At 60.5% G+C, this 20,182-nt stretch overlaps 1 protein-coding gene across 4 annotated transcripts in view; it reads left to right on the plus strand.

Annotated features, from left to right (window-relative positions):
* BICRA (BRD4 interacting chromatin remodeling complex associated protein) overlaps positions 1-20,182 on the plus strand; it is a 77,760-nt gene extending 57,578 nt beyond the window's left edge. For 2 of the 4 annotated variants that reach the window (XM_070558065.1, XM_070558064.1), the window contains exons 6-15: positions 2,144-4,108; positions 4,766-4,942; positions 12,672-13,304; positions 13,474-13,654; positions 13,958-14,067; positions 15,021-15,082; positions 16,807-16,955; positions 17,143-17,237; positions 17,438-17,540; positions 18,100-20,182. In XM_070558065.1, coding sequence (XP_070414166.1) covers positions 2,144-4,108; positions 4,766-4,942; positions 12,672-13,304; positions 13,474-13,654; positions 13,958-14,067; positions 15,021-15,082; positions 16,807-16,955; positions 17,143-17,237; positions 17,438-17,540; positions 18,100-19,232 — 4,608 coding nt within the window. In that variant the 3' untranslated portion in view covers positions 19,233-20,182. The remainder of the gene's footprint in view (positions 1-2,143; positions 4,109-4,765; positions 4,943-12,671; positions 13,305-13,473; positions 13,655-13,957; positions 14,068-15,020; positions 15,083-16,806; positions 16,956-17,142; positions 17,238-17,437; positions 17,541-18,099) is intronic. The other 2 variants (XM_070558067.1, XM_070558066.1) reach the window with 2 other exon arrangements.

Consider the following 20,182-nt stretch of genomic DNA (forward strand, 5'->3'; position numbering starts at 1 on the left):
AGGTGAGGGTGCTGGGCCCCGGCCCTCCCAGGCTGGTGCAGAGCTGTTCTGGGAGCCGAGACAGACGCCGGCCCAGGGGTTCCAGGGGACACTTCTGGGGACCAGGGGCTATGTGACCTGGGGAATGGGGAGACCGTCCCCCACAGACCCCCGTCTCCACCTGGAAAATGAAGTCAAGGGTGATGAGCACAGCCCAGAGTGGGGAAGGCAGAAATTCACTGAGCTCCCACTGTGTGCCGGGCTGGGCCGGGCCCGTTCCTGAGTGCCACTTGTCCTCTCTCCTCCCCCTCTGTCATTGTCACTGTCGTTTACGGAACGCTTATGGTGTGCCAGGCTCTTTAGGGTAATTTTTATTCAGTTCTCACAAGGACTATACTCATATACTCCACACGATTTTTCTTGCATAATATAAATGGTTAAATGCAGAACCCAGCAAATAAACATCACGTCCGTGTTGCTACATTTATAGACCCAGGAGCAGCGAGGAGCCTGTAGTCTTAGTTTGTGGTCGTTATTCATCTCATTGCCATCATTTTTTAATTCCTGTAAAGTCTCTGTTCCGGTTCTAAGCACCTCCTCGTACGTGATATTGGTGAATGTCACCACCTGCCCAGGCGGCGAGTTTGGTTATGGCCAGTTAGCAGTTAAGAACTCGGAACTGGGCTGGCCCTGTGGCCAAGTGGTTAAGTTCGTGTGCTCCACCTCGGCTTCCCGGGGTTCACCGGTTCGGATTCTGGGTATGGACCTATACACCGCTCATCAAGCCATGGTGTGGTGGCATCCCACATATAAAGTAGAGGAAGATGGGCACAGATGTTCGCTCAGGGCCAATCTTCTTCAGCACAAAAAAAAAAAAAAGAACTCAGAACTGCCTGGTTGTCGGTAGGGGGCTGTGTGGGCCCCATCCTTCCAGACACTTCCCTCCACTCAGCAGCTGAGTGGCCAGGTAGTGTCCCCATCTGGGAAACGAGGCTGGGGGCAGTGCCCGTCTCACTGGGCTGTTATGAACAACAACAACGTGGACAGTAATAATAATGATGGATGATGTTTCTCATGCACCAGCTGGCCGCCAGGTCCTGCCATGAGCTCTCCACATGGATTAACTCAGAATCTGTCAAACTACACATTCTGGTCCATTATCTGGTCAGATATCAGCGGGTATTGCATGCCGTCAGCGTGATCGTTGCTGCGGGAGTATTTGCTCAAGTACGCACACGTATATCGATTTATAGGCTTGTCCTGGATCGCCATCCAGAACAGCGTGGGAAGCATTTAAGAAACAGCAAACTCACCACACAGCCGGCGCAAAGTGAGACTTGGGTCCGGCCGCCGCTGTGCCGCTATTTTTAACAAAACCACCATCTTTTACCCCAAACGTTTGGGGCCAGGTGTGTTTCGGAATTCAGGCCTTTTCAGGTTCTGGAAAGCTGATGCGGACGTGCGTGCGCTGCGTGCAACACGGCACACGCTCTCCCTCTCTGTGGCCAACTTAAGAAGAGTTGCGTGACGTGGATAAATCGTGTCTTTTCCCCCGAGAGTGCCACGTCGGTTCTGGTCAGGTTTTGCCGCCAAAAGAGTTAGAAAAATGTCGAGTTTTTGGAGCTTTTTGGGTTTCGTAATTGAAGATAAGTATTATGGGCCTGTAGGACTGTTTAAAAAAATGGGTTTTAGGGGCCAGCCTGGTGGCACAGCGGTTAAGTTCGCGTGTTCTGCTTCGGCGGCCCGGGGTTTGCCGGTTCGGATCCTGAGTGCCAATATGGCACCACTTCGCAAGCCATGCTGTGGCAGGCATCCCACATATAAAGCAGAGGAAGATGGGCATGGATGTTAGCTCAAGGCCAGTCTTCCTCAGCAAAAAGAGGAGGATTGGCAGCAGATGTTAGCCCAGGGCCAATCTTCCTCAAAAGAAAAAAAAAGGGTTTTATTACATTCTACTGATGTGTACACATGGGGAAACAGCCCAGATTCAGCAGGCACATGGCACAGCTAAGCCCTGGCAGAGCTGGGATTTGAATCCACGTCCAGCCACGTCCAGATGGATGTTCTTTCTGATCGTGCCACCTTGACACCCAGTGTCCTTTGCTTGTGCCACGCCGGCCCTTGCTAACCTCAGCTCTTTCCTTCCACCTTCCCCGGCCTCTAGCTCCATGTGCAAGAAGCCTCTGGCAACCACTTGAACCCTGAGCCCAGCCAGCCGGCCCCCAGCGTGGACCTAGACTTCCTGGAAGATGACATTCTGGGCTCGCCAGCAGCGGGGGGCGGTGGTGGGGCCGGCGGGGGCGCCGACCAGCCCTGCGACATCCTCCAGCAGAGCCTCCAGGAAGCCAATATCACCGAGCAGACGCTCGAGGCTGAGGCCGAGCTGGACCTGGGCCCCTTTCAGCTGCCCACCCTGCAGCCCGCGGATGGCGGAGCGGGCCCACCAGGGGCCGGAGGGGCTGCCACCGTGGCCGCGGGGCCCCAGGCCCTCTTCCCTGGTGGCCCTGACCTGCTGGGGCTGCAGGCCCCACCCACCGTGCTCACCCACCAGGCCCTGGTGCCGCCCCCCGACGTGGTCAACAAAGCCCTGAGCGTCCAGCCTTTCCTGCAGCCGGTGGGCTTGGGCAACGTGACCCTGCAGCCCATCCCCGGCCTCCAGGGATTGCCCAACGGCAGCCCCGGGGGCGCCACGGCCGCCACCCTGGGCCTGGCCCCCATCCAGGTGGTGGGCCAGCCAGTCATGGCGCTCAACCCGCCCACCTCCCAGCTCCTGGCCAAGCAGGTACCAGTCAGTGGCTATCTGGCTTCTGCGGCCGGCCCCTCGGAGCCAGTGACCCTGGCATCGGCTGGTGTCCCACCCCAGGGGGCCGGCCTGGTCATCCAGAAGAACCTGCCGGCCGCTGTGGCCACCACGCTCAATGGGAACTCGGTGTTCGGAGGCGCGGGAGCGGCCACCGCAGCAGCCAGCGGGGCGCCCTCAGGACAGCCGCTGGCGGTGGCCCCCGGCCTTGGCGCGTCACCACTGGTCCCTGCGCCCAACGTGATCCTGCATCGCACGCCCACGCCCATCCAGCCCAAGCCGGCGGGCGTGCTGCCCCCAAAGCTCTACCAGCTGACCCCCAAGCCGTTCGCCCCCGCGGGCGCCACGCTCACCATCCAGGGCGAGGCGGGGGGCCTCCCGCAGCAGCCCAAGCCCCCCCAGAACCTGACTTTCATGACAGCGGGCAAGGCTGGCCAGAATGTGGTGCTGTCCGGCTTCCCCGCGCCCGCCCTGCCGGCCAACGTCTTCAAGCAGCCTCCGGCCACCACCACCGGGGCGGCCCCACCCCAGCCGCCCGGGACCCTCAGCAAGCCCATGAGCGTCCACCTCCTGAACCAGGGCAGCAGCATCGTCATCCCCGCGCAGCACATGCTCCCGGGCCAGAACCAGTTCCTGCTGCCCGGCGCATCCGCGGTCCAGCTCCCTCAGCCGCTCTCCGCCCTGCCGGCCAACGTCGGGGGGCAGATCCTGGCGGCTGCGGCCCCCCATGCGGGCGGACAGCTCATTGCCAACCCCATCCTCACCAACCAGAACCTGGCGGGCCCGCTGAGTCTGGGCCCCGTGCTGGCGCCGCACTCGGGGGCGCACAGCGCGGCGCACATCCTCTCGGCCGCCCCCATCCAGGTGGGCCAGCCCGCGCTCTTCCAGATGCCCGTGTCGCTGGCCGCAGGCAGCCTGCCCACGCAGAGCCAGCCTGCGCCCGCCGGCCCCGCGGCCACCACCGTCCTCCAGGGGGTCACGCTGCCCCCCAACGCCGTGACCATGCTCAATGCCCCCGACGGTCTGGTGCAGGCGGCCACCCCTGCCGCCGCCTCCGGGGAGGCCACGCCGGTGCTCGCGGTGCAGACGGCCCCCCAGGGGCCCCCGGCCGTCAGCACGCCACTGTCTCTGGGCCTCCAGCAGCCGCAGGCGCAGCAGCCGCCCGCGCAGGCCCCCACCCCTCAGGCTGCCGCCCCGCCTCAGGCCACCACCCCCCAGCCCAGCCCGGGCCTGGCGTCCAGCCCAGAGAAGATCGTCCTGGGGCAGCCTCCCTCCGCCGCCACCACGGCCATCCTCACTCAGGACTCCCTGCAGATGTTCCTGCCCCAGGTAACCAGGGCCGGGGGGTGTGGGGTGGGGGGTATGGGGGAGGGACCAGGGGGAAACTGGATGTGGCTGGGCAGCAACTGGGGAGGGTCTCGTGGGTTAGGGAGAGCATCTTGGAGGTGGCACCCCTGCTCTGGGTATGGGCGTCCCCTAGGATGAGGCTGAGGGTGACAGGAAGCCAGACAGACGGGGGAGGGCCCCTCTGACAGACAGATTGTCAAAGAGAGGGATTGGTTGACTGACAGAAAGACAGACACAGAGACTGAACGGCTGGCTGGCTGGCTGACAGAAAGATTGACAAGGAGGGGGACTGACACATAGACAGACTGTCCTGTTGGACCATTGAAGAGGGATCACAGAGAGCGGGCAAGACGTGGACGGACAGATTGGGCAGAAGATGGAGAGGAGATGGCGCTGGGAGATGACCCACAGGGACCCCGTGGGACGAGCTGCCCAGTATGCAGCCCCCCTGGCACCTGGACCCCAGGATCCCAGCCCCCGCCCCCGACCGGGGGCCTCTGTGCCTGGCCTCTCGGTGCCCCTCCCGCCCGGTTCCCACCCCTGCTTCTCTGGAGCATCAGTTGGGGCGGGGGTCTCGGGGTGGGGGGCTGCGGGTCCGTGCCGGTGGCCTTCTGACCCTGTGCGGGCTGCCCATTTCAGGAGAGGAGCCAGCAGCCCCTCCCCACAGAGGGCCCCCACCTCTCCGTGCCCGCCTCCGTCATAGTCAGCGCCCCGCCTCCCGCCCAAGACCCAGCCCTGACGGCCCCTGTCGCCAAAGGAGCTGGCCTCGGCCCTCAGGCCCCCGACAGCCAGGCTTCCCCGGCGCCGGCCCCCCAGGTAGACGACCCCAGCAGCCGCTGCTGTCCTGGCGCAGCCCGGCCTCGCCCCCTCTCCCCGCTCCTCCTCCGCTCGCTGGCTGCCCTGCCTGCTCTCTGTCTCACCAGCTTGGGAAACGGTGCTCTCCTTCCCTCCCCAGATATTTCCTGAGGGTCCCCTGACAGTCGAGGACCCTTGAGACCAGGGCCAGCCCCGAGGGAGCCCACACCCTAGGCAGCCACACAAGAAACACACAGCAGGCAATGTGTTCTTTCCTAAAATTACCATTTTCCTATCCGGATGAGGAGTGCATCCAGATAGTTCACATTTCCAAACATTCGGAAAGATCTAAGCAAAGCCCCCTCTCCGGAACCACGGTCTCCTGCTTGTCCCTCCCTGGGCCGTTTCTTGCGTCCTTTTCCACGTGCCGACAAGCCAAGTGACGTCTGGATCCTTTTCCTCCCATTTTTACAAAAACGATCGCATACCCCGCATGCACGAAGTTTTGCATCTTGCTTGTATTGTTTGAAAATTTATCTCGGAGACTGCGCTCTGTTCTTTTATATGACTGCGTAGTATTCCGTGGTGTGGCTCTGCTGTTATTTTTTTAACCAGTCCTTGTTGGTGAGCATTTCGGTCACTTCCGGTCTTTAGCTATTATGAGCAAGGCTGCAGAGGACGACTCTGCACATATGTCACTTTGTAGGATAAGTTCTGAAAAACGGAGATGCTAGTTCTATTTAAGAACAGATGATTTGTAGTTTTGACAAAAGTCGCCAAGTTGCCCTCTTTGGAGTATCGATTGGTTTATCCTTTATCAGCAATATATGATCTGTGCCTGTTTCCCCATAACCTCAGCCATGTATTGAACTTGGTTGGTTTGGTTGGTGAAAAACAGTATCTTGTTTTGTTTGAATTTGCATTTCTTTTACTATGAATGAGGCTGTGCAGGTGTTTATAGATTTAGAGCTATTTGTGTTTTCTTTTCTATGGAGTTGTCTGTTCCTACCCTTTGCCATTTTAAAATTTGGGTTACTGGTCATTTTCTTGTTGATTTGTAGAAACTCTTTACATATTAGGAAAATTAGCTTTTGTCTCATGTGAGTCATAAACCCATGAGAGGTGAGGGAAGGCCACATTTTATTCTGGAGCGAAGGAGGTTGTCCTTGTTCGAGAAGGACCAGTGGATAGGTAGATTAGGTTGGGTAACAAGAGGAGGGACTAACATCAGCAAGGCAGATCAGGATGGCAGAAATCAGCCAGGCTTTGGTCCTAAATGGCCATGATTTCCCTCTGAGGCTCTGCTCCTTCCTTGTGACTTTAAGCCACCAGTTTCTTCCTTCCATCAACCGATGTTTGGGCAAGGAGGCGCTTACGATGTGCCCGGCCTCATGCTGACCCTGAGCAAGTGTCTGTAACTGCTGAGCCTCAGTTTCCTCATCTGGGAAATGGGAGCAACAGTTTCTTCAACGTCTATCAGGAGGAGTAAACGAGTTAATAGATGCTTTGCACAGAGTGAGCCTTTGAGAAATATTTGCTATTATTATTTTAGCTGTTGTTATGGGTAGAGAGTGGGTCTGGTCCAGAGGGACATGGGGCCAAGATGGCATCAGTTCCTGTCTGCAGAGGGAGGAGCAACTGGCAGCAGCAGGGGAGGGGCGAGGCCCCCTGGCCTGCGAGAGACACAAGTGGCAGCACTGTTTCTGGAGTGGGTCAGACACAGGCTTGGGTCCCTCCGGCCCGTGCCTTCCCCTCCCCGGGCCTCCCATCCACGGCTGTGACGTGGACCTGCCGGGATCCCGTGCTCCGAGCACTGGAGTTGAGAGCCGGCCCTGGGCGCACTGGTTCTCTGCCCTTTCACTCTTGCACGCTCTGCAGACACTTGTCAAGCACCTGGTGTGTGCCAGGGCTTGTCTAGACTCGCTCCTTGCTGTCCAGCCATCCCAGTTACCCAGCACTGAGGTTCTGGGGAAACAGGACTTTCAGTTTTAAAACAGAGACGGTTGGGGCTGGCCCGGTGGCACAGCGGTTAAGTGAGCACATTCCGCTTCGGTGGCCCGGGGTTCACCAGTTCAGATGCCAGGTGCACACATGGCACCGCTTGGCAAGCCATGCTGTGGTAGGCGTCCCACATATAAAGTAGAGGAAGATGGGCATGGATGTTAGCTCAGGGCCAGTCTTCCTCAGCAAAAAGAGGAGGATTGACAGCAGATGTTAGCTCAGGGCTAACCTTCCTCAAAAAAAACAAAAATCAGAGACAGTCCCCGGCAAACGGAACAGTTTGTCAGGCCACTGACTCCCTCCACCCCTCCCCAGCCACTTCCTCTCAAAGTGGAGCCCGCTCCCTCGCTCGGCCCGGGCCTCCCCTGCCGTCTTGTCTTCCCTGCCGTTTCTCCATAGCACTTACACCACCTGACCGGCTGTGTATTTTCCTTAATTACTGTCTTGCTGTCGCTGTAATATAAACACCATGAGGCAGAGAGTTGTCAGCAGTGTCCCTGCTGTGCGCCCAGAACAGCGCCTGGCACACGGCAGACACTCCGTGAGCATTTATTGAATGAATGGACGGAGGCGGGAACCCAAGCACGCGTACCGGCACCCACCCTGTCCCGCGTGCGCCACGGCGAGTTGAAGGGGAGGCTCGTTACTCACGGGCGTCAGGTGTGGTTTGAAAACCAGTCCGGGAGAGTGGTTGGGGGGTGGTAGCTAGGAACAGGGACTCTGGGACCCCAACTCTGCCACCTAGAGGCTGTGCGACCTTAGGCAAGTGGCTTACCTCTCTGTGCCTCAGTTTCCATATCTGCAAAATGAAGGTGACAATAATAGCATCTACTTCATAGGGTTGTTGCGAGGGATAGATAAATTAATGTACATACAGCGCTGGAATGGGGTCGGGCGTTTCGAAAGTTCTGCAAAGTGAAGGGTGCCAAGTGCACTTTCTATAAAGGGCCCGTACTTTCTATACTTTCTACGAAGGGCCAACAGTGAACTAAAAGTTTAGCCTTTGTGGGTCTCTGTGATTATAGCGCAGAAGTGGCCATAGACCACGCAGAAGTGAATGCGCACGGGCGAGTTCCGATAAAGCTTTATTTGTGGCCCCAGAGATTTGAATTTCCTGTCATTTTCACGAGTCACAAAATAGCATCCTTTTATTGATTTCTTTTCACCCGTTTAAGATTATAAAAACGAGTCTTAGCTTGAGGCCATACAAAACGGTGGGCCAAGGCGGGGGCGACAGGCAGAGTTTGGCCTGCGGGCCGAGATTTGCTGCATTTTGATCGTATTTCATTATATGAACACAGCGTGATTTATTTATTCGGTCCCCTCTTCATGAATCTCTAGAGTGCTTTCCCGTGTCGCTGTTAATAAACGACACTTCTATAAATATTTCTGGACCTGGGCTTTGCACATATGTGTGAAAACACCTGTAGGGTAAATTTCTAGAAATCGAATTGCTGAATCAGAGGCTCTATGCTCTTTCCAGACGTTCTATGCAAAGCGCTAAATCGGTTGCTCCTGTGCGGGGTCTGTGCCAGCGACGGCTTCTCCCGGCTTCTTCATCAACCCCAGATTGGCAACCGGCTTGCTCTCCGCCCAACCAAAAAAATGCCAGCCCTCCTGCCCTTTTCTCTATTTCCATGTGAAGCTGAGCGTCTTGCCATCTACCCCTGGGCAGTTGGAATCTCTTGGTAAACATTCCACTCATGTGGTAGTTTTAAAAAAGTGATTATAAAAATAATTTCATGCTCCTTTAGTGGATTTAAAAAAGACAGAAAAGAACAAAGAAGAGAAATAAATTACCCAGAATACCACTGTGCAGAAGCTGCTGGTAACATTTTTGGTGTAAAGGTTCCTTTCAGCCCTTTTTTTTTCCTTCCCGTCCATTTAAAACGTTTTCATTTTTTAAATTAGGTTTTACGTTCACAGGGTTCGATCATCAAAAAGCTTTTTGAAAAGGGGGAAGTGTCCCACCCACGCCTGATTCCCAGCCCACGCGCCCCTCCAGACATCCACGGTGACTTGTCTTGTGTTCATCCTTCTGGGTCTCTGTGCACACACAGCCTGGAGCAAACAGGGATTAACTTTTCTCTCCTTCCCTCTTAACCCGGAAGGCGACATGAGACGCTGACTCTGGCAGCACACGGACAGTGTCCCTAGTCCTTTGTTACGGTCACAAAGTCTTCCTCTGTACGATTAGGGGTGGACTGTCATTCGCACCCCAGTAAATGCTGTTTCGATGCACGCCTGACCAGGTCCTGGCCTCGGCCGTCCTTTCAGAGCTGTCGTAAAAACCTTGTGCACCTGTCATTTCCCACACGTGCGGGTGTATCTGTCTGGATCAAAGCAAACATGAGCTTATAATTTGGGTAGCTGCTGCTGAATGGCATTCCTCGAGTTGTAGCAAACTGTGCCAGTTTAGACCCCCACGGGCAATATACGACAGTGTGTTGATGAGACATATGGCTTATTCCGAATGTGATGAATGAAAATGGTTCCATCAGGTTCCTTTGATTTGCATTTCTGTTACAGGTAAGGTGGAGCATCTCTTGAAATACTTAAGCTTCTTGTGTTTCCTTTTCTGTACACTGTCTGATCGTATCCTTTGCCTCCCTCTTCTCACTAATTGTTATTCTTAGTGATTTCTAGAGGCTCTTTATATATGAGAGAGAGGAACTTTGTGCTATGGCTTGCAGCTGTTTCCACCAGTGTGTCATTTGGTTTTGACTTGGTTTGTGGTGTGTGTGAGTGTGTATGCATGTGTATGTATCTATTTGTCTCTGCATTTTTAATGAAAATAGATAAAAAAAAATTTTAAGTTTTGGGTATTTTTTTAACTTCCTTTTAAAATTATTTCAAACCTGTAGCAAAGTTGCAAGAATAGTACAGAGAACTCATGGGAGTTCTTTACTCTTTAACCAGATGTATTAGTCATCCACTGCTGTGTAACAAATTACCCCCAAGCTTACTAGCAGCTTCACACAACAAACACTGACTTACCTCACACAGTGTCTAAGGATCAGGAACCTGGAAGTGGTTTGGCTGGAGGGTTCTGGTTCACGTTCTCTCATGAGCTGATGGTCAAGATGTCAGCGAGGGCCGTGGTCATCAGAAGGCTTGACTGGGCTGGAGGATGCACTTTCAAGATGGCTCAGGCAGGTGGCTGTTGGCGGGGTGCCTCAGCTCCTCCCTACATGGGCCTCTTCAAAGGGGGGGCTCCTGACAGGCTCCACAGTTGGCTTCCCGCAGAGGCAACGATCCAACGGAAAAAGAACGGGAGAGTGCCCAGGCTGGAGGCCGCAGTCTGTTTCATAACCTAATCTCAAAATTAGCATATGATCACTTCCGCCAAATCCTATTGGTCAGCGAGACCAGCCCTGGTACCCCGTGGGAGGAGTCGGACCGTGAGGAGGTGGGGATTGCTGGGGTCCCATTTGGAAGCTGGCTGCCTTGCCAGATTTACCCCCTCTAAGTATTTTTCTACGTTTGCTTTATCTTTAGCTCTCTCAATATGCAGACTAGTTTTTCTGCATCATTTGAGAGTAAATTGCAGACATTACGCTCCTTTACTCCCTAACATTTCAGCCTTGGAGAACAAGAACATTCTCTTAACCACAGGAGAGTTATCAAATTCAGCAGATTCAGCTTGGAGACGATCCTGTCGTCCAGTTCGCTGTCCGTAACGCAGTTTAGCCAGTTGTCCAGCGATCACGTGGCGTCTCGTTCGGCTTGTTTCACGTAGCGTTCTGGCATGTGTGCGTCGGCCCCTTCGCTGGGCCCCGGGAGCTGAGTTGAGGGCCATGTGGACGGGCCAGCTCCCTCATCCTCACTCACCTAGCTGCTCACCTCCTGCTGACCATTTGGGTCGTTTTCCTATTTTCTCTATTGTCAACACCCCTCCAGTGGACGGCCCTGTGACCCAGTGCCTGAATGCCCCTCATCACAGATTCCTGGTGGTGGAAAGGCCAGGTCAAAGGTCATGGCCTTTTCAAAGTCACCAGATCAACCAGCTTCCGGAGGGTTGTCCAGGTGACAATGTCACCAGCCCCCTGAGTGTCGAGGGCTGGCCTTCTGATCTGTCCTTGGAGGTGGCACGCCTTCAAAGATGTATAGATTGATTGCCTGGCTGGTTTTTATTTGGAATTTCTGGAGTCACTCAGGGCTGAGCTCGGAGGCCTAAAGCGAGTCAGGACTCTGAAATCACGAGTCAGCCCACCAGGGAGGCCCGAAGCGGAGGGCCCCCGCTCGGGAGTGTGGCAGCATTAGGTGGCAAGTCCCCTGAGTCCGCTGAGCCTGGGTCCTCCTCCATCGGCTTTGAAGTCGCTGGGTGATGGGGAGGCAGGGAGGCGACCTGTCTGGAGACTCTGGACCAGGCATCTTGGCTCCCTTGCCTCAGTTTACCATCTGTGAAATGGGTCCGATGTTGTCACAGCTCTCAGGGCCGTGGAGAGACCACGTGAGTGGATAAAGGGGCCAGCCTGCGGTTGGGTACACAGCTGGCGCTCCTGGTTAAAGCGTGGCGGCCGAGGTCAGGATCCTGGGGAGGGGTCTCTGGTCGGGGGCGTGCAGAGGGCCAAGGCGCTCTGGCACAGGCTGTTCGAGGCGAGGGCACTGTGTACGTGTTACAGAACTAATGCCGGATCATGTGTGCAAGTCTGATGCCCGTGCACGCACGCACACACACACAGCACCCACACACTGATACACCAGCAACACGGCCACGCAGCACACGGAGGCAGAGGCCCTGGACACTCAGAGGGGGCCTGGCTCTGCCCCTCGGTTTCCATCCTGATGCTTGGCTTCCTGGGTCCCTGGGTGCCCCCCCATGCCCTCTGCACCCCTTGGCCCCGCACCCCGGCACGCAGCCGTGGCGTCTACGCTGGTATCTGTTCTCCTGGGTTAGCGGGACAGTCAGACCGGGCTGGCGGCTGGGACACTGCCCCCGCCAGGCGCCTCTTTCCCCTCGCTGCTGTGCTCGCGCTCCCTGGCCCCTCGCCTCCCCGCTGGGCAGCTGGTGTGGGGCCCCCGCCGCCACTGCCGCTTCCTCTGCTGCTGACCCCAAACCCTGCAGGGCTCGCCTTCAGCTGGGGGATTGGGGAGGGGGAGATCAGAGGGCAGAGGTATGGGGGGTGAGGTGGGAGACAGGTGGAGGGGTGAGGTGGGGGACAAGTGCAGGGGTGAGGCGAGGAATGAGTGGAGGGGTGAGGTGGGGGGCGGGGGGAGGGGTGAGGTAGGAGACGGGTGGAGAGGTGAGGTGGGGATGAGTGGAGGGGTGAGGTGGGGGATGAGTGGAGGGGTGAGGTGGGAGACAGATGGAGAGGTGAGGTGGGGATGAGTGGAGGGGTGAGGTGGGGGAGTGGAGGGATGCGATGGGGACAAGTGTAGGGGTGAGGTGTAGGGGATGGGTGGAGGGGTGAGGAGAGGGACATGCAGAGAAGTGAGATAGGAGACGGGTGGAGAGATGAGATGGGGACCACTGCAGGTTGAGGTGGAGGATGGGTGGAGAGGTTGGGGACTCATGGAGAGCTGAAGGGGGGGTGGGTGCCAGGGTGAGGTGGAGGGGTGAAGTGGGAGTGGAGAAGCGGGAGTGGGAAGGATGGCCATGGTGGGGCCCTTTCTGTCAGGACAAGGGATGGCTAAGAAGGGGAGTTTCTGGTGGGAGTGGCCGGGGTCCCCAGTGTCCTGGGGCCATGGGAGCCAAGGCTGGTTCTGACCCCCCGCCCCCTCCCCTCTACCTCCCTCCCCTGCCCAGATCCCGGCAGCAGCTCCGCTGAAGGGCCCCGGCCCCTCCTCGTCCCCGTCACTACCTCACCAGGCCCCTCTGGGGGACAGCCCCCACCTGCCCTCCCCACACCCCACCCGGCCCCCCTCCCGCCCCCCCTCCCGCCCCCATTCCCGCCCCCCCTCACAGCCCCAGAGCTTGTCTCGTCCACCCTCAGAGCCTGCCCTACACCCTTGCCCCCCGCCCCAGGCCCCCCCAACTCTGCCTGGCATCTTTGTCATCCAGAACCAGCTGGGCATCCCCCCACCTGCCAGCACCCCAGCCCCCACCGCCCCAGGCCCACCCCAGCCCCCTCTGCGTCCCCCGTCCCAGCCCCCGGAAGGGCCGCTGCCCCCAGCCCCCCACCTCCCTCCAGCCTCCACCTCCTCCGTGGTGGCCTCCTCCGAGACGTCCACCAGGCTGCCAGCCCCCACACCGCCCGACTTCCAGCTCCAGTTCCCACCCGGCCAGGGGCCCCACAAGTCCCCCACGCCCCCTCCAACCCTCCACCTGGTCCCCGAGCCCACAGCGCCCCCCCCACCGCCTCCTCGGACCTTCCAGATGGTGACCACCCCCTTCCCGGCGCTGCCCCAGCCGAAGGCTCTGCTCGAGAGATTTCACCAGGTAATCAAGGCAGGGCCTGGCCCCCCACTTCTCCGCAAGCCTTGCCCATCCCTACAGTCCCACCAGAGTCCCCCGCTTTACTGCTTTCTCTCCCCTCCCAGCCCTGGTGCCTGGCCGCCCCACTCCCAGCGTGTGCCCCCCACCCCTCAACCGCCTGTCCCCCCTTCAGGTGCCGTCCGGGATCATTCTCCAGAACAAGGCCGGGGGGGGCCCCGCTGCCCCGCAGACCTCCGCCAGCCTGGGGCCCCTCGCCAACCCCACGGCCTCTGTGCTGGTCAGCGGGCAGGCCCCATCGGGGACCCCCACCGCCCCCAGCCATCCCCCTGCCCCGGCACCCATGGCCACCACAGGTAGGGGAGCAGCAGGAGAGATGGGGGCCCAAAGGTGGGTGGGTGCGGGGCTGAGCAACAGGGAGGATGGGCTGGGGTAGAGCTGTGGGGGCTGTGAGCCCGGGGGGGGGCCTGACCTCAGGGGACGGGGCAGGTGGAGGAGGGGGCCTGTCTCCCCAGATCCAAGGGGCACTCACTGTGGGGCTGGCGTGGCCACCAAGGCCAGACAACTGGAGGAGAGCGGGATGCAGGCTTGGGGGTCACGTTTGTAGGGTGGCCTCTGTGCCACTGACCCCTGCGCCCTGTCTGCCCCGCCCGCCCCAGGCGTCTCTCCTCTGCTTCCCGCCGAGAGCAAAGCCTTTGCCAACAGCCTCCCGACCCTGAGTGTGGCCAAGGCCGCGTCATCCGGGCCGGGGAAGTCCTCCGGGCTGCAGGTAAGGGGCCCCCAGAGCGGAGGGCAGGGGCTGGAGTGACGCCGCCAGGGGCAGGAGGGGCAGATGAGGCGGACAGGCCGTCAGGGGCAGACGAGACAGACGCGGGCGGCGGCGGGTGGATCAGCAGGACGGTCCAGGCGGGGGGCACGCCAGAGCCCGAGCCAGTTGGACAGAGACCCGCAGACACTAAGACGACAGGGTGACGATAGGTGAAAGGGCCTGAGTGAGACGGTCACGGGGGTGGGAGTGGGGACCAGGTGAGACTGTTGGGTCAGCTCAGGACAGGTGGGCAGGATGGCTGGACCAGAGACACGGGAAAGGAGACGGGCAAGACCCCAGACAGAGGGGCAGGGGGTGGCGTGGGACACTGAGAGTCCACAGAGATGGTGGCAATGGGGAGGGTCGGGACAACTGGGACGGTCGAACAGGGAGGGGCAGGGCGCGTGTGGGGAGACTGAGGCAGAGCCGGCTGTCCGGGAATGCAGGACCCAGATGAGAGAGGCGGGTGGAGGGACCAGGACCCCAGAGGTAGGGAGGGACTGTGAGGGAAGTCAAGATGGAGAGGTTGGAGGCAAAAGGGGAGGGGTCAGGGGTGGGAGGAGAGAGGCTGGGCAGTGACCACGGAGATGGGCCATCTGACGGGCAGAGAGGGAGACACCAGAAGCTCGCCTGGTGTCCAGACCAGGAGTCGGGCGAGACCCACGGTGGAGAGGGGGCTGCGGGGGACCCAGGCAGAGGGCGCCGAGGGCTCATGCCTGCCTGTCACCCTCCTCTTGCCTGTCCCCTGCCTGGGCCCAGCCTTCCCGCAGGTTGAGTGTGACGGGCAGGGCCTCCATGGCGGGGGCCGGGGTCCCCTCTGGGAGATGGCGGCGCTCTCCTGTTCTGCCCCAGGCTGGGGGAGGAGGGATCTGGGCTTCTCCTTTACAACATCTCTCCCTTCCTCCCCCCTGCAGTATGACAGCAAGCTGAGCGGCCTGAAGAAGCCACCCCCGCTGCAGCCCAGCAAAGAGGCCTGGTGAGTGGCAGGCCCGGCTCTGGGTCTTCCCGGGATGGGTGGGGGACCACCCTTCAGAAGTGGGGTCGGGCAGGCCCGAGTCCAGATGCCCGCTCCACCTGTTGTCAGCCCTGTGGGCTGGGGCACTATGGGTCCCCTCAAAGACCCTCAGTTCCCCCTAGAAAATAGGGTGGCCGGAGTAGTAATAATGGGGTGAGGATTTGATGAGACTGCGTGCACCGCTGGGCTGCTGGCTTCCAGAGGGAGGGATGTGGTGTGGCTCGGTCAGTGCTGCGCCTCAGCATCTCAGACAGGGCTGGGGAGGTCCCGGTTGAGTGCCATGGGAGGGGCGGGCAGAGGGCTGGGTGCATGGGTGGATGGGTGGATGGATGGATGAATGGATGGAAGGGTGGATGGATGGATGGATGGGTGGGTGGAAAGATGGACAGGTGGGTGGATGGCTGTCTGGATGGGTGGATGGATGGATGGGTGGCAGGATGGGTGGGTGGGTGGAAGGATGGGTGATGGCTGTCTAGATGGGTGGATAGATGGATGTTTTGGTGGATGAATGGCTGTCTGGATGGGTGGCAGGATGGATGGGTGGGTGGAAGGGTGGGTGATGGCTGTCTAGATGGGTGGATGGGTGGGTGGGTGGATGGATGGGTGGGTGGGTGGATGGATGGATGTTTCGGTGGATGGGTGGCAGGATGGATGGGTAGGTGGAAGGATGGATAGATGGGTGGCAGGATGGGTGGGTGGGTGGAAGAGTGGGTGATGGCTGTCTAGATGGGTGGATGGGTGGGTGGGTGGATGGATGGGTGGGTGGGTGGATGGATGGATGTTTCGGTGGATGGGTGGCTGTCTGGATGGGTGGATGGGTGGGTGGGTGGGTGGATGGATGTTTCGGTGGATGGGTGGCAGGATGGATGGATGGGTGGAAGGATGGATAGGTGGGTGGCAGGATGGATGGAAGGATGGATGGGTGAGTGGAAGGATGGGTGATGGCTGTCTGGATGGGTGGGTGGAGGGACATCTGGGTGGGTGGAGGGGTAAATGTTGGATGCTTGCCTGTGTTCCCTCCCTCTCTTCCGCCCTCCTTTCTCCAACTATTGATCAAGTACTCACCCAGGGCCCAGTCCTGTGCTGGATTCTGGAAGCACAAGACAGACCTGCCCTGTGACATGTGGGGGCCACTGGTCTTCAGCACAGGGTGGAGACGAGCATGTCTGGTGGTAGAGACAATGACACAATAAAGAGACATAAGTCCCTGTAACATGCGCTATGGGCAGAAAACAGCCGGATGAGAGGGAACAGGATCTCACTAACGCACCAGTCGACCAGCCTCCCTTCCCTCTCCCCGAGGTTGCTGTTGGCCAAAGGCAGAGCAGGGACATGCTGACCCCAGGTGGCAGGAGACAGTATAGCATGGAGGATGCGTTTCAAGCCTTGGCGGCTGACTGCCGGCTCTGCCTCTTTGTCACTCTCTGCTTTGGGTGGAGGGCCCTCACCCCTCCCAGCCTCGGTTTCCTCATCTGTGAAATGGGCTAATGACAGCCCCGGCTTCTTCTAGTTGTCACCAGAGATTCAGTGACACAGAGCGAGCGCGTTGGGCACAGTTCACACACGTGCTTCCGGAGCGCTCGCTTTCCCGTGTGGTTGTCTGCGCTCGGGTGGGGGGATCTGGTTTCCCGAGCCTCACCCCCAGCTCTGTGTGTGTGCCGTCTCCCCCCGCCCCCCGCGCCCAGTTTCTTGGAGCATTTGCACAAACATCAGGGCTCCGTCCTGCACCCTGACTACAAGACAGCCTTCCCCTCCTTCGAGGACGCCCTGCATCGCCTCCTGCCCTACCACGTCTACCAGGGTGCCCTCCCCTCCCCCAACGACTACCACAAAGGTGAGGCCTCCCGAACTCTCCCCCGCCTGGTCCCTGGTGCGTGCGCGGAGGTGGGTGGCCAGGGCGCGGAGGGTGGGGAGGAGCAGGTGCGTGCGCGCTTGTCGGCGGTCAGGGCGCGTGCGCTCCGTGCGCATCCGTCCGCGGCCCCACCGGCTGTGTCCCTGGACCTCACCTCTTCCCCCTGCAGTGGACGAGGAGTTTGAGACAGTCTCCACGCAGCTGTTGAAACGCACCCAGGCCATGCTGAATAAATACCGCCTCCTGCTCCTGGAGGAGTCCAGGGTAGGCCGCCGTCACCTCCTCCCTGGGGACCCCGCCCTGCCCCCCTGCCCCCTCTGGGCAGGGTGAAGCCTCCTGCTGCTTGGGAGGGAGGGAGGGAGGGAGGCTGGTGTCCGATCCCAGTCGGCTCCGGTCCATCCTGGCTGCTCGGGTCCCCTCGCCCTCCTCCCTTCTTCACTTGCCTATCTTCCCTCTCACCCCAGAGGGTCAGCCCCTCCGCGGAGATGGTCATGATCGACCGAATGTTCATTCAGGAGGAGAAGACCACCCTTGCCTTGGACAAACAGCTGGCCAAGGAGAAGCCGGGTGAGAGGGGAGGGGAGGAAGAGGGGTCCCCCACTCCTGCCGTGAGGCGCAGACGCATTGGATTTGGGGCGAGGGAGAGGGGTGCGTGGCCTTCCCTCACTCCACCGTCAGGTGGCGGCCGAGCCCCGCTCGCGCACGGTGGCCGGGCCTCCCCGGACCCCTGGGCTTGCGGACCAGAGAAAACGGGGTTCATCTCCCTCCATCGCTGTGGGTCCCTTTCGCCCCCTTGGTCCTGGCGTGGAGGGAACACTTGGTGCCCCCCGTTCCCCACCCAGGGGGATGGAACAGCGGAAAAGCGGGAGAGCAGAGCCAGGACTAGGGTGAAGCCCCCAAGGTGCCTGGGGTGCAAAATATAGGGTGGCGTCCACTCTGCGATGGCAACCCCCCTTGGCACGTTGGGGGGGCTTGGGAATTGCTGAGAAGGGTCATCCCGGACCGTGTGTCCTGAGGATCTGATGAGTCAAGGGCTTAGCCCGGCGGAGAGAAGGTGCCCCGGGGCCCCCTGCCCCTCACCTCTGCTCTGCGCGAGACCTCATGCTTTTCCCCGCTCTGTTCGCAGACGAGTACGTGTCTTCCTCGCGCTCCCTCGGCCTCCCCATCGCCGCCTCTTCCGACGTCGGACACCGGCTCCCGGGCCACGGCCCCCCACCGTCCTCAGCATCCGGGGCCCCGGCCCCGCCCCCTCTGCACCTGCCCACCAAGCTGGTGATCCGGCACGGCGGCGCGGGCGGCTCCCCTTCGGTGACCTGGGCCCGCGCGTCCTCGTCCTCCCTGTCGTCCTCGTCGTCCTCGTCCTCCGCCGCCTCCTCCCTGGACGCTGACGAGGACGGCCCGATGCCCTCCCGCAATCGGCCGCCCATCAAGACCTACGAGGCCCGCAGCCGCATCGGCCTCAAGCTCAAGATCAAGCAGGAGGCCGGGCTCAGCAAGGTCGTGCACAACACGGCCCTGGACCCCGTGCACCAGCCGCCGCCGCCCGCCGCCCTCAAGGCGCCCGAGCCCCCGCCCCGGCCCCCGCCGCCGCCGCCACCACCGCCGCCGCCGCCCCCCGCGCCCGGCCAGATGAACGGCACGGTGGACCACCCGCCGCCCGCCCCCGCCGACCGCAAGCCTCCAGCCCCGGCCCCCCACTGCCCCCGCCTCCCGCTGCGCAAGACGTATCGCGAGAACGTGGAGGCGCTGGGTGGCGGCGGGGGGGGCCCCGACGGGGCGGGCGGTGGTCGCGCCCGGGCAGGCAGCCCCGCGCCCATGCCCACCAAGGTGGACGAGGCCACCAGCGGGCTCATCCGCGAGCTGGCGGCGGTGGAGGACGAGCTGTACCAGCGCATGATGAAGGGCGGCCCCCCGGAGCCCGCGGCCGGCGCCGGGCAGGGCAGTGGCAGCCGCGAGCCGGGCTGGGACGCGCCCCCGCTGCCCCCCGCCAAGCGGCGCAAGTCCGAGTCCCCCGACGTGGACCAGGCCAGCTTCTCCAGCGACAGCCCGCAGGACGACACGCTCACCGAGCACCTCCAGAGCGCCATCGACAGCATCCTCAACCTGCAGCAGGCCCCCGGCCGGACGACCGCGCCCCCGTACCCCCATGTCGCCCCCGCGGCCGGCACGCCCGCCTCCCCGGCCCCCCTGCACAGGCCGGAGACCTACCCGCCCTCCAGTCACAACGGCGGCCTGGGCGCCAGGACGTTGAACAGATAACACCGGGCCGGTCCTCCCTCCCCTGTCCCCTCGCGCTGCGGACGCCGGGGTGGGGGGCAGCGGGGCCTCCGACCTCAGCCTCCTGGGGGACGCAAGCCGGGGATCCCCTGAGTTTTTCTTGCCTAAGTTATTTGAGTCACAAAGGCCTCCTGCCCCGCCTCCTGCTTCAGCCTGGTTGTTGGGTGGGGGTCGTGGGTTTAGGGGAGGGGGCTGTCATGGAAAACGCCCCCCTGCCAAAGGAGGGGGTCATCCTGGTGTGTCCTTTCCTGTTGCTTCCTACTTCTTGCTGCACCGCCCCCTGCGTCCCGGGGACACGTGCGTGTGTGTGTGTGTGTGTTTGCCAGGGATGGGGGGGGCCCTGGTCGCTCCCACCACTCCCGCGTGTCGGGGGACCGGGCTTGTGTGTGTGTGTGTGTGGCTTTGCGGATCCGGGGGGTCAGGGGCGCTCAGAGCTGGGAGGGTCCCCGGGAAGCCGCGTTAGGCCTCTCCCCCGCCGCCCCCTATAGGTTGTCTGCAGAAGCGCAAGGGGTGGGCGGCGCGAGCCAGCGTCCCAGGACCCCCGCCTCGGCGCAGGCCCGAGGGCACCTGTCACGTCCGTGTGTGTGCGTCCGGCACCGCGTCCTGTGTCCCTGTGTGTGTGCTCGAGTGAGCAAGAGAGCGAGAAAGAGAGAGATTTGGCACCCTCCTGTCCCGCGGCCGAAATGCGAGCACCTCCCAAACGGGAAACCGGGGTCTTCCTCCCCCCGCGCCCCCTCCCCCAGCCAGTCTTCCCTCTGTTCTTCCTGCCGCCAGCCGCCCGCGCCAGATTTTGAAATCTCGGAGACAAAACTAGTACTGTAAGATAAATTTTTTTGTACTGTATTTATTGTGTATAACGATTTTTTTAAAGGAGAATTCTGTACATTTAGAACTCTTGTAAATTAAAAACCGATCCTTTTTTTAAAACTGTA

Source organism: Equus przewalskii, chromosome 9 (genome assembly GCF_037783145.1).
Source record: "Equus przewalskii isolate Varuska chromosome 9, EquPr2, whole genome shotgun sequence".
NCBI lineage: Eukaryota > Metazoa > Chordata > Mammalia > Perissodactyla > Equidae > Equus > Equus przewalskii.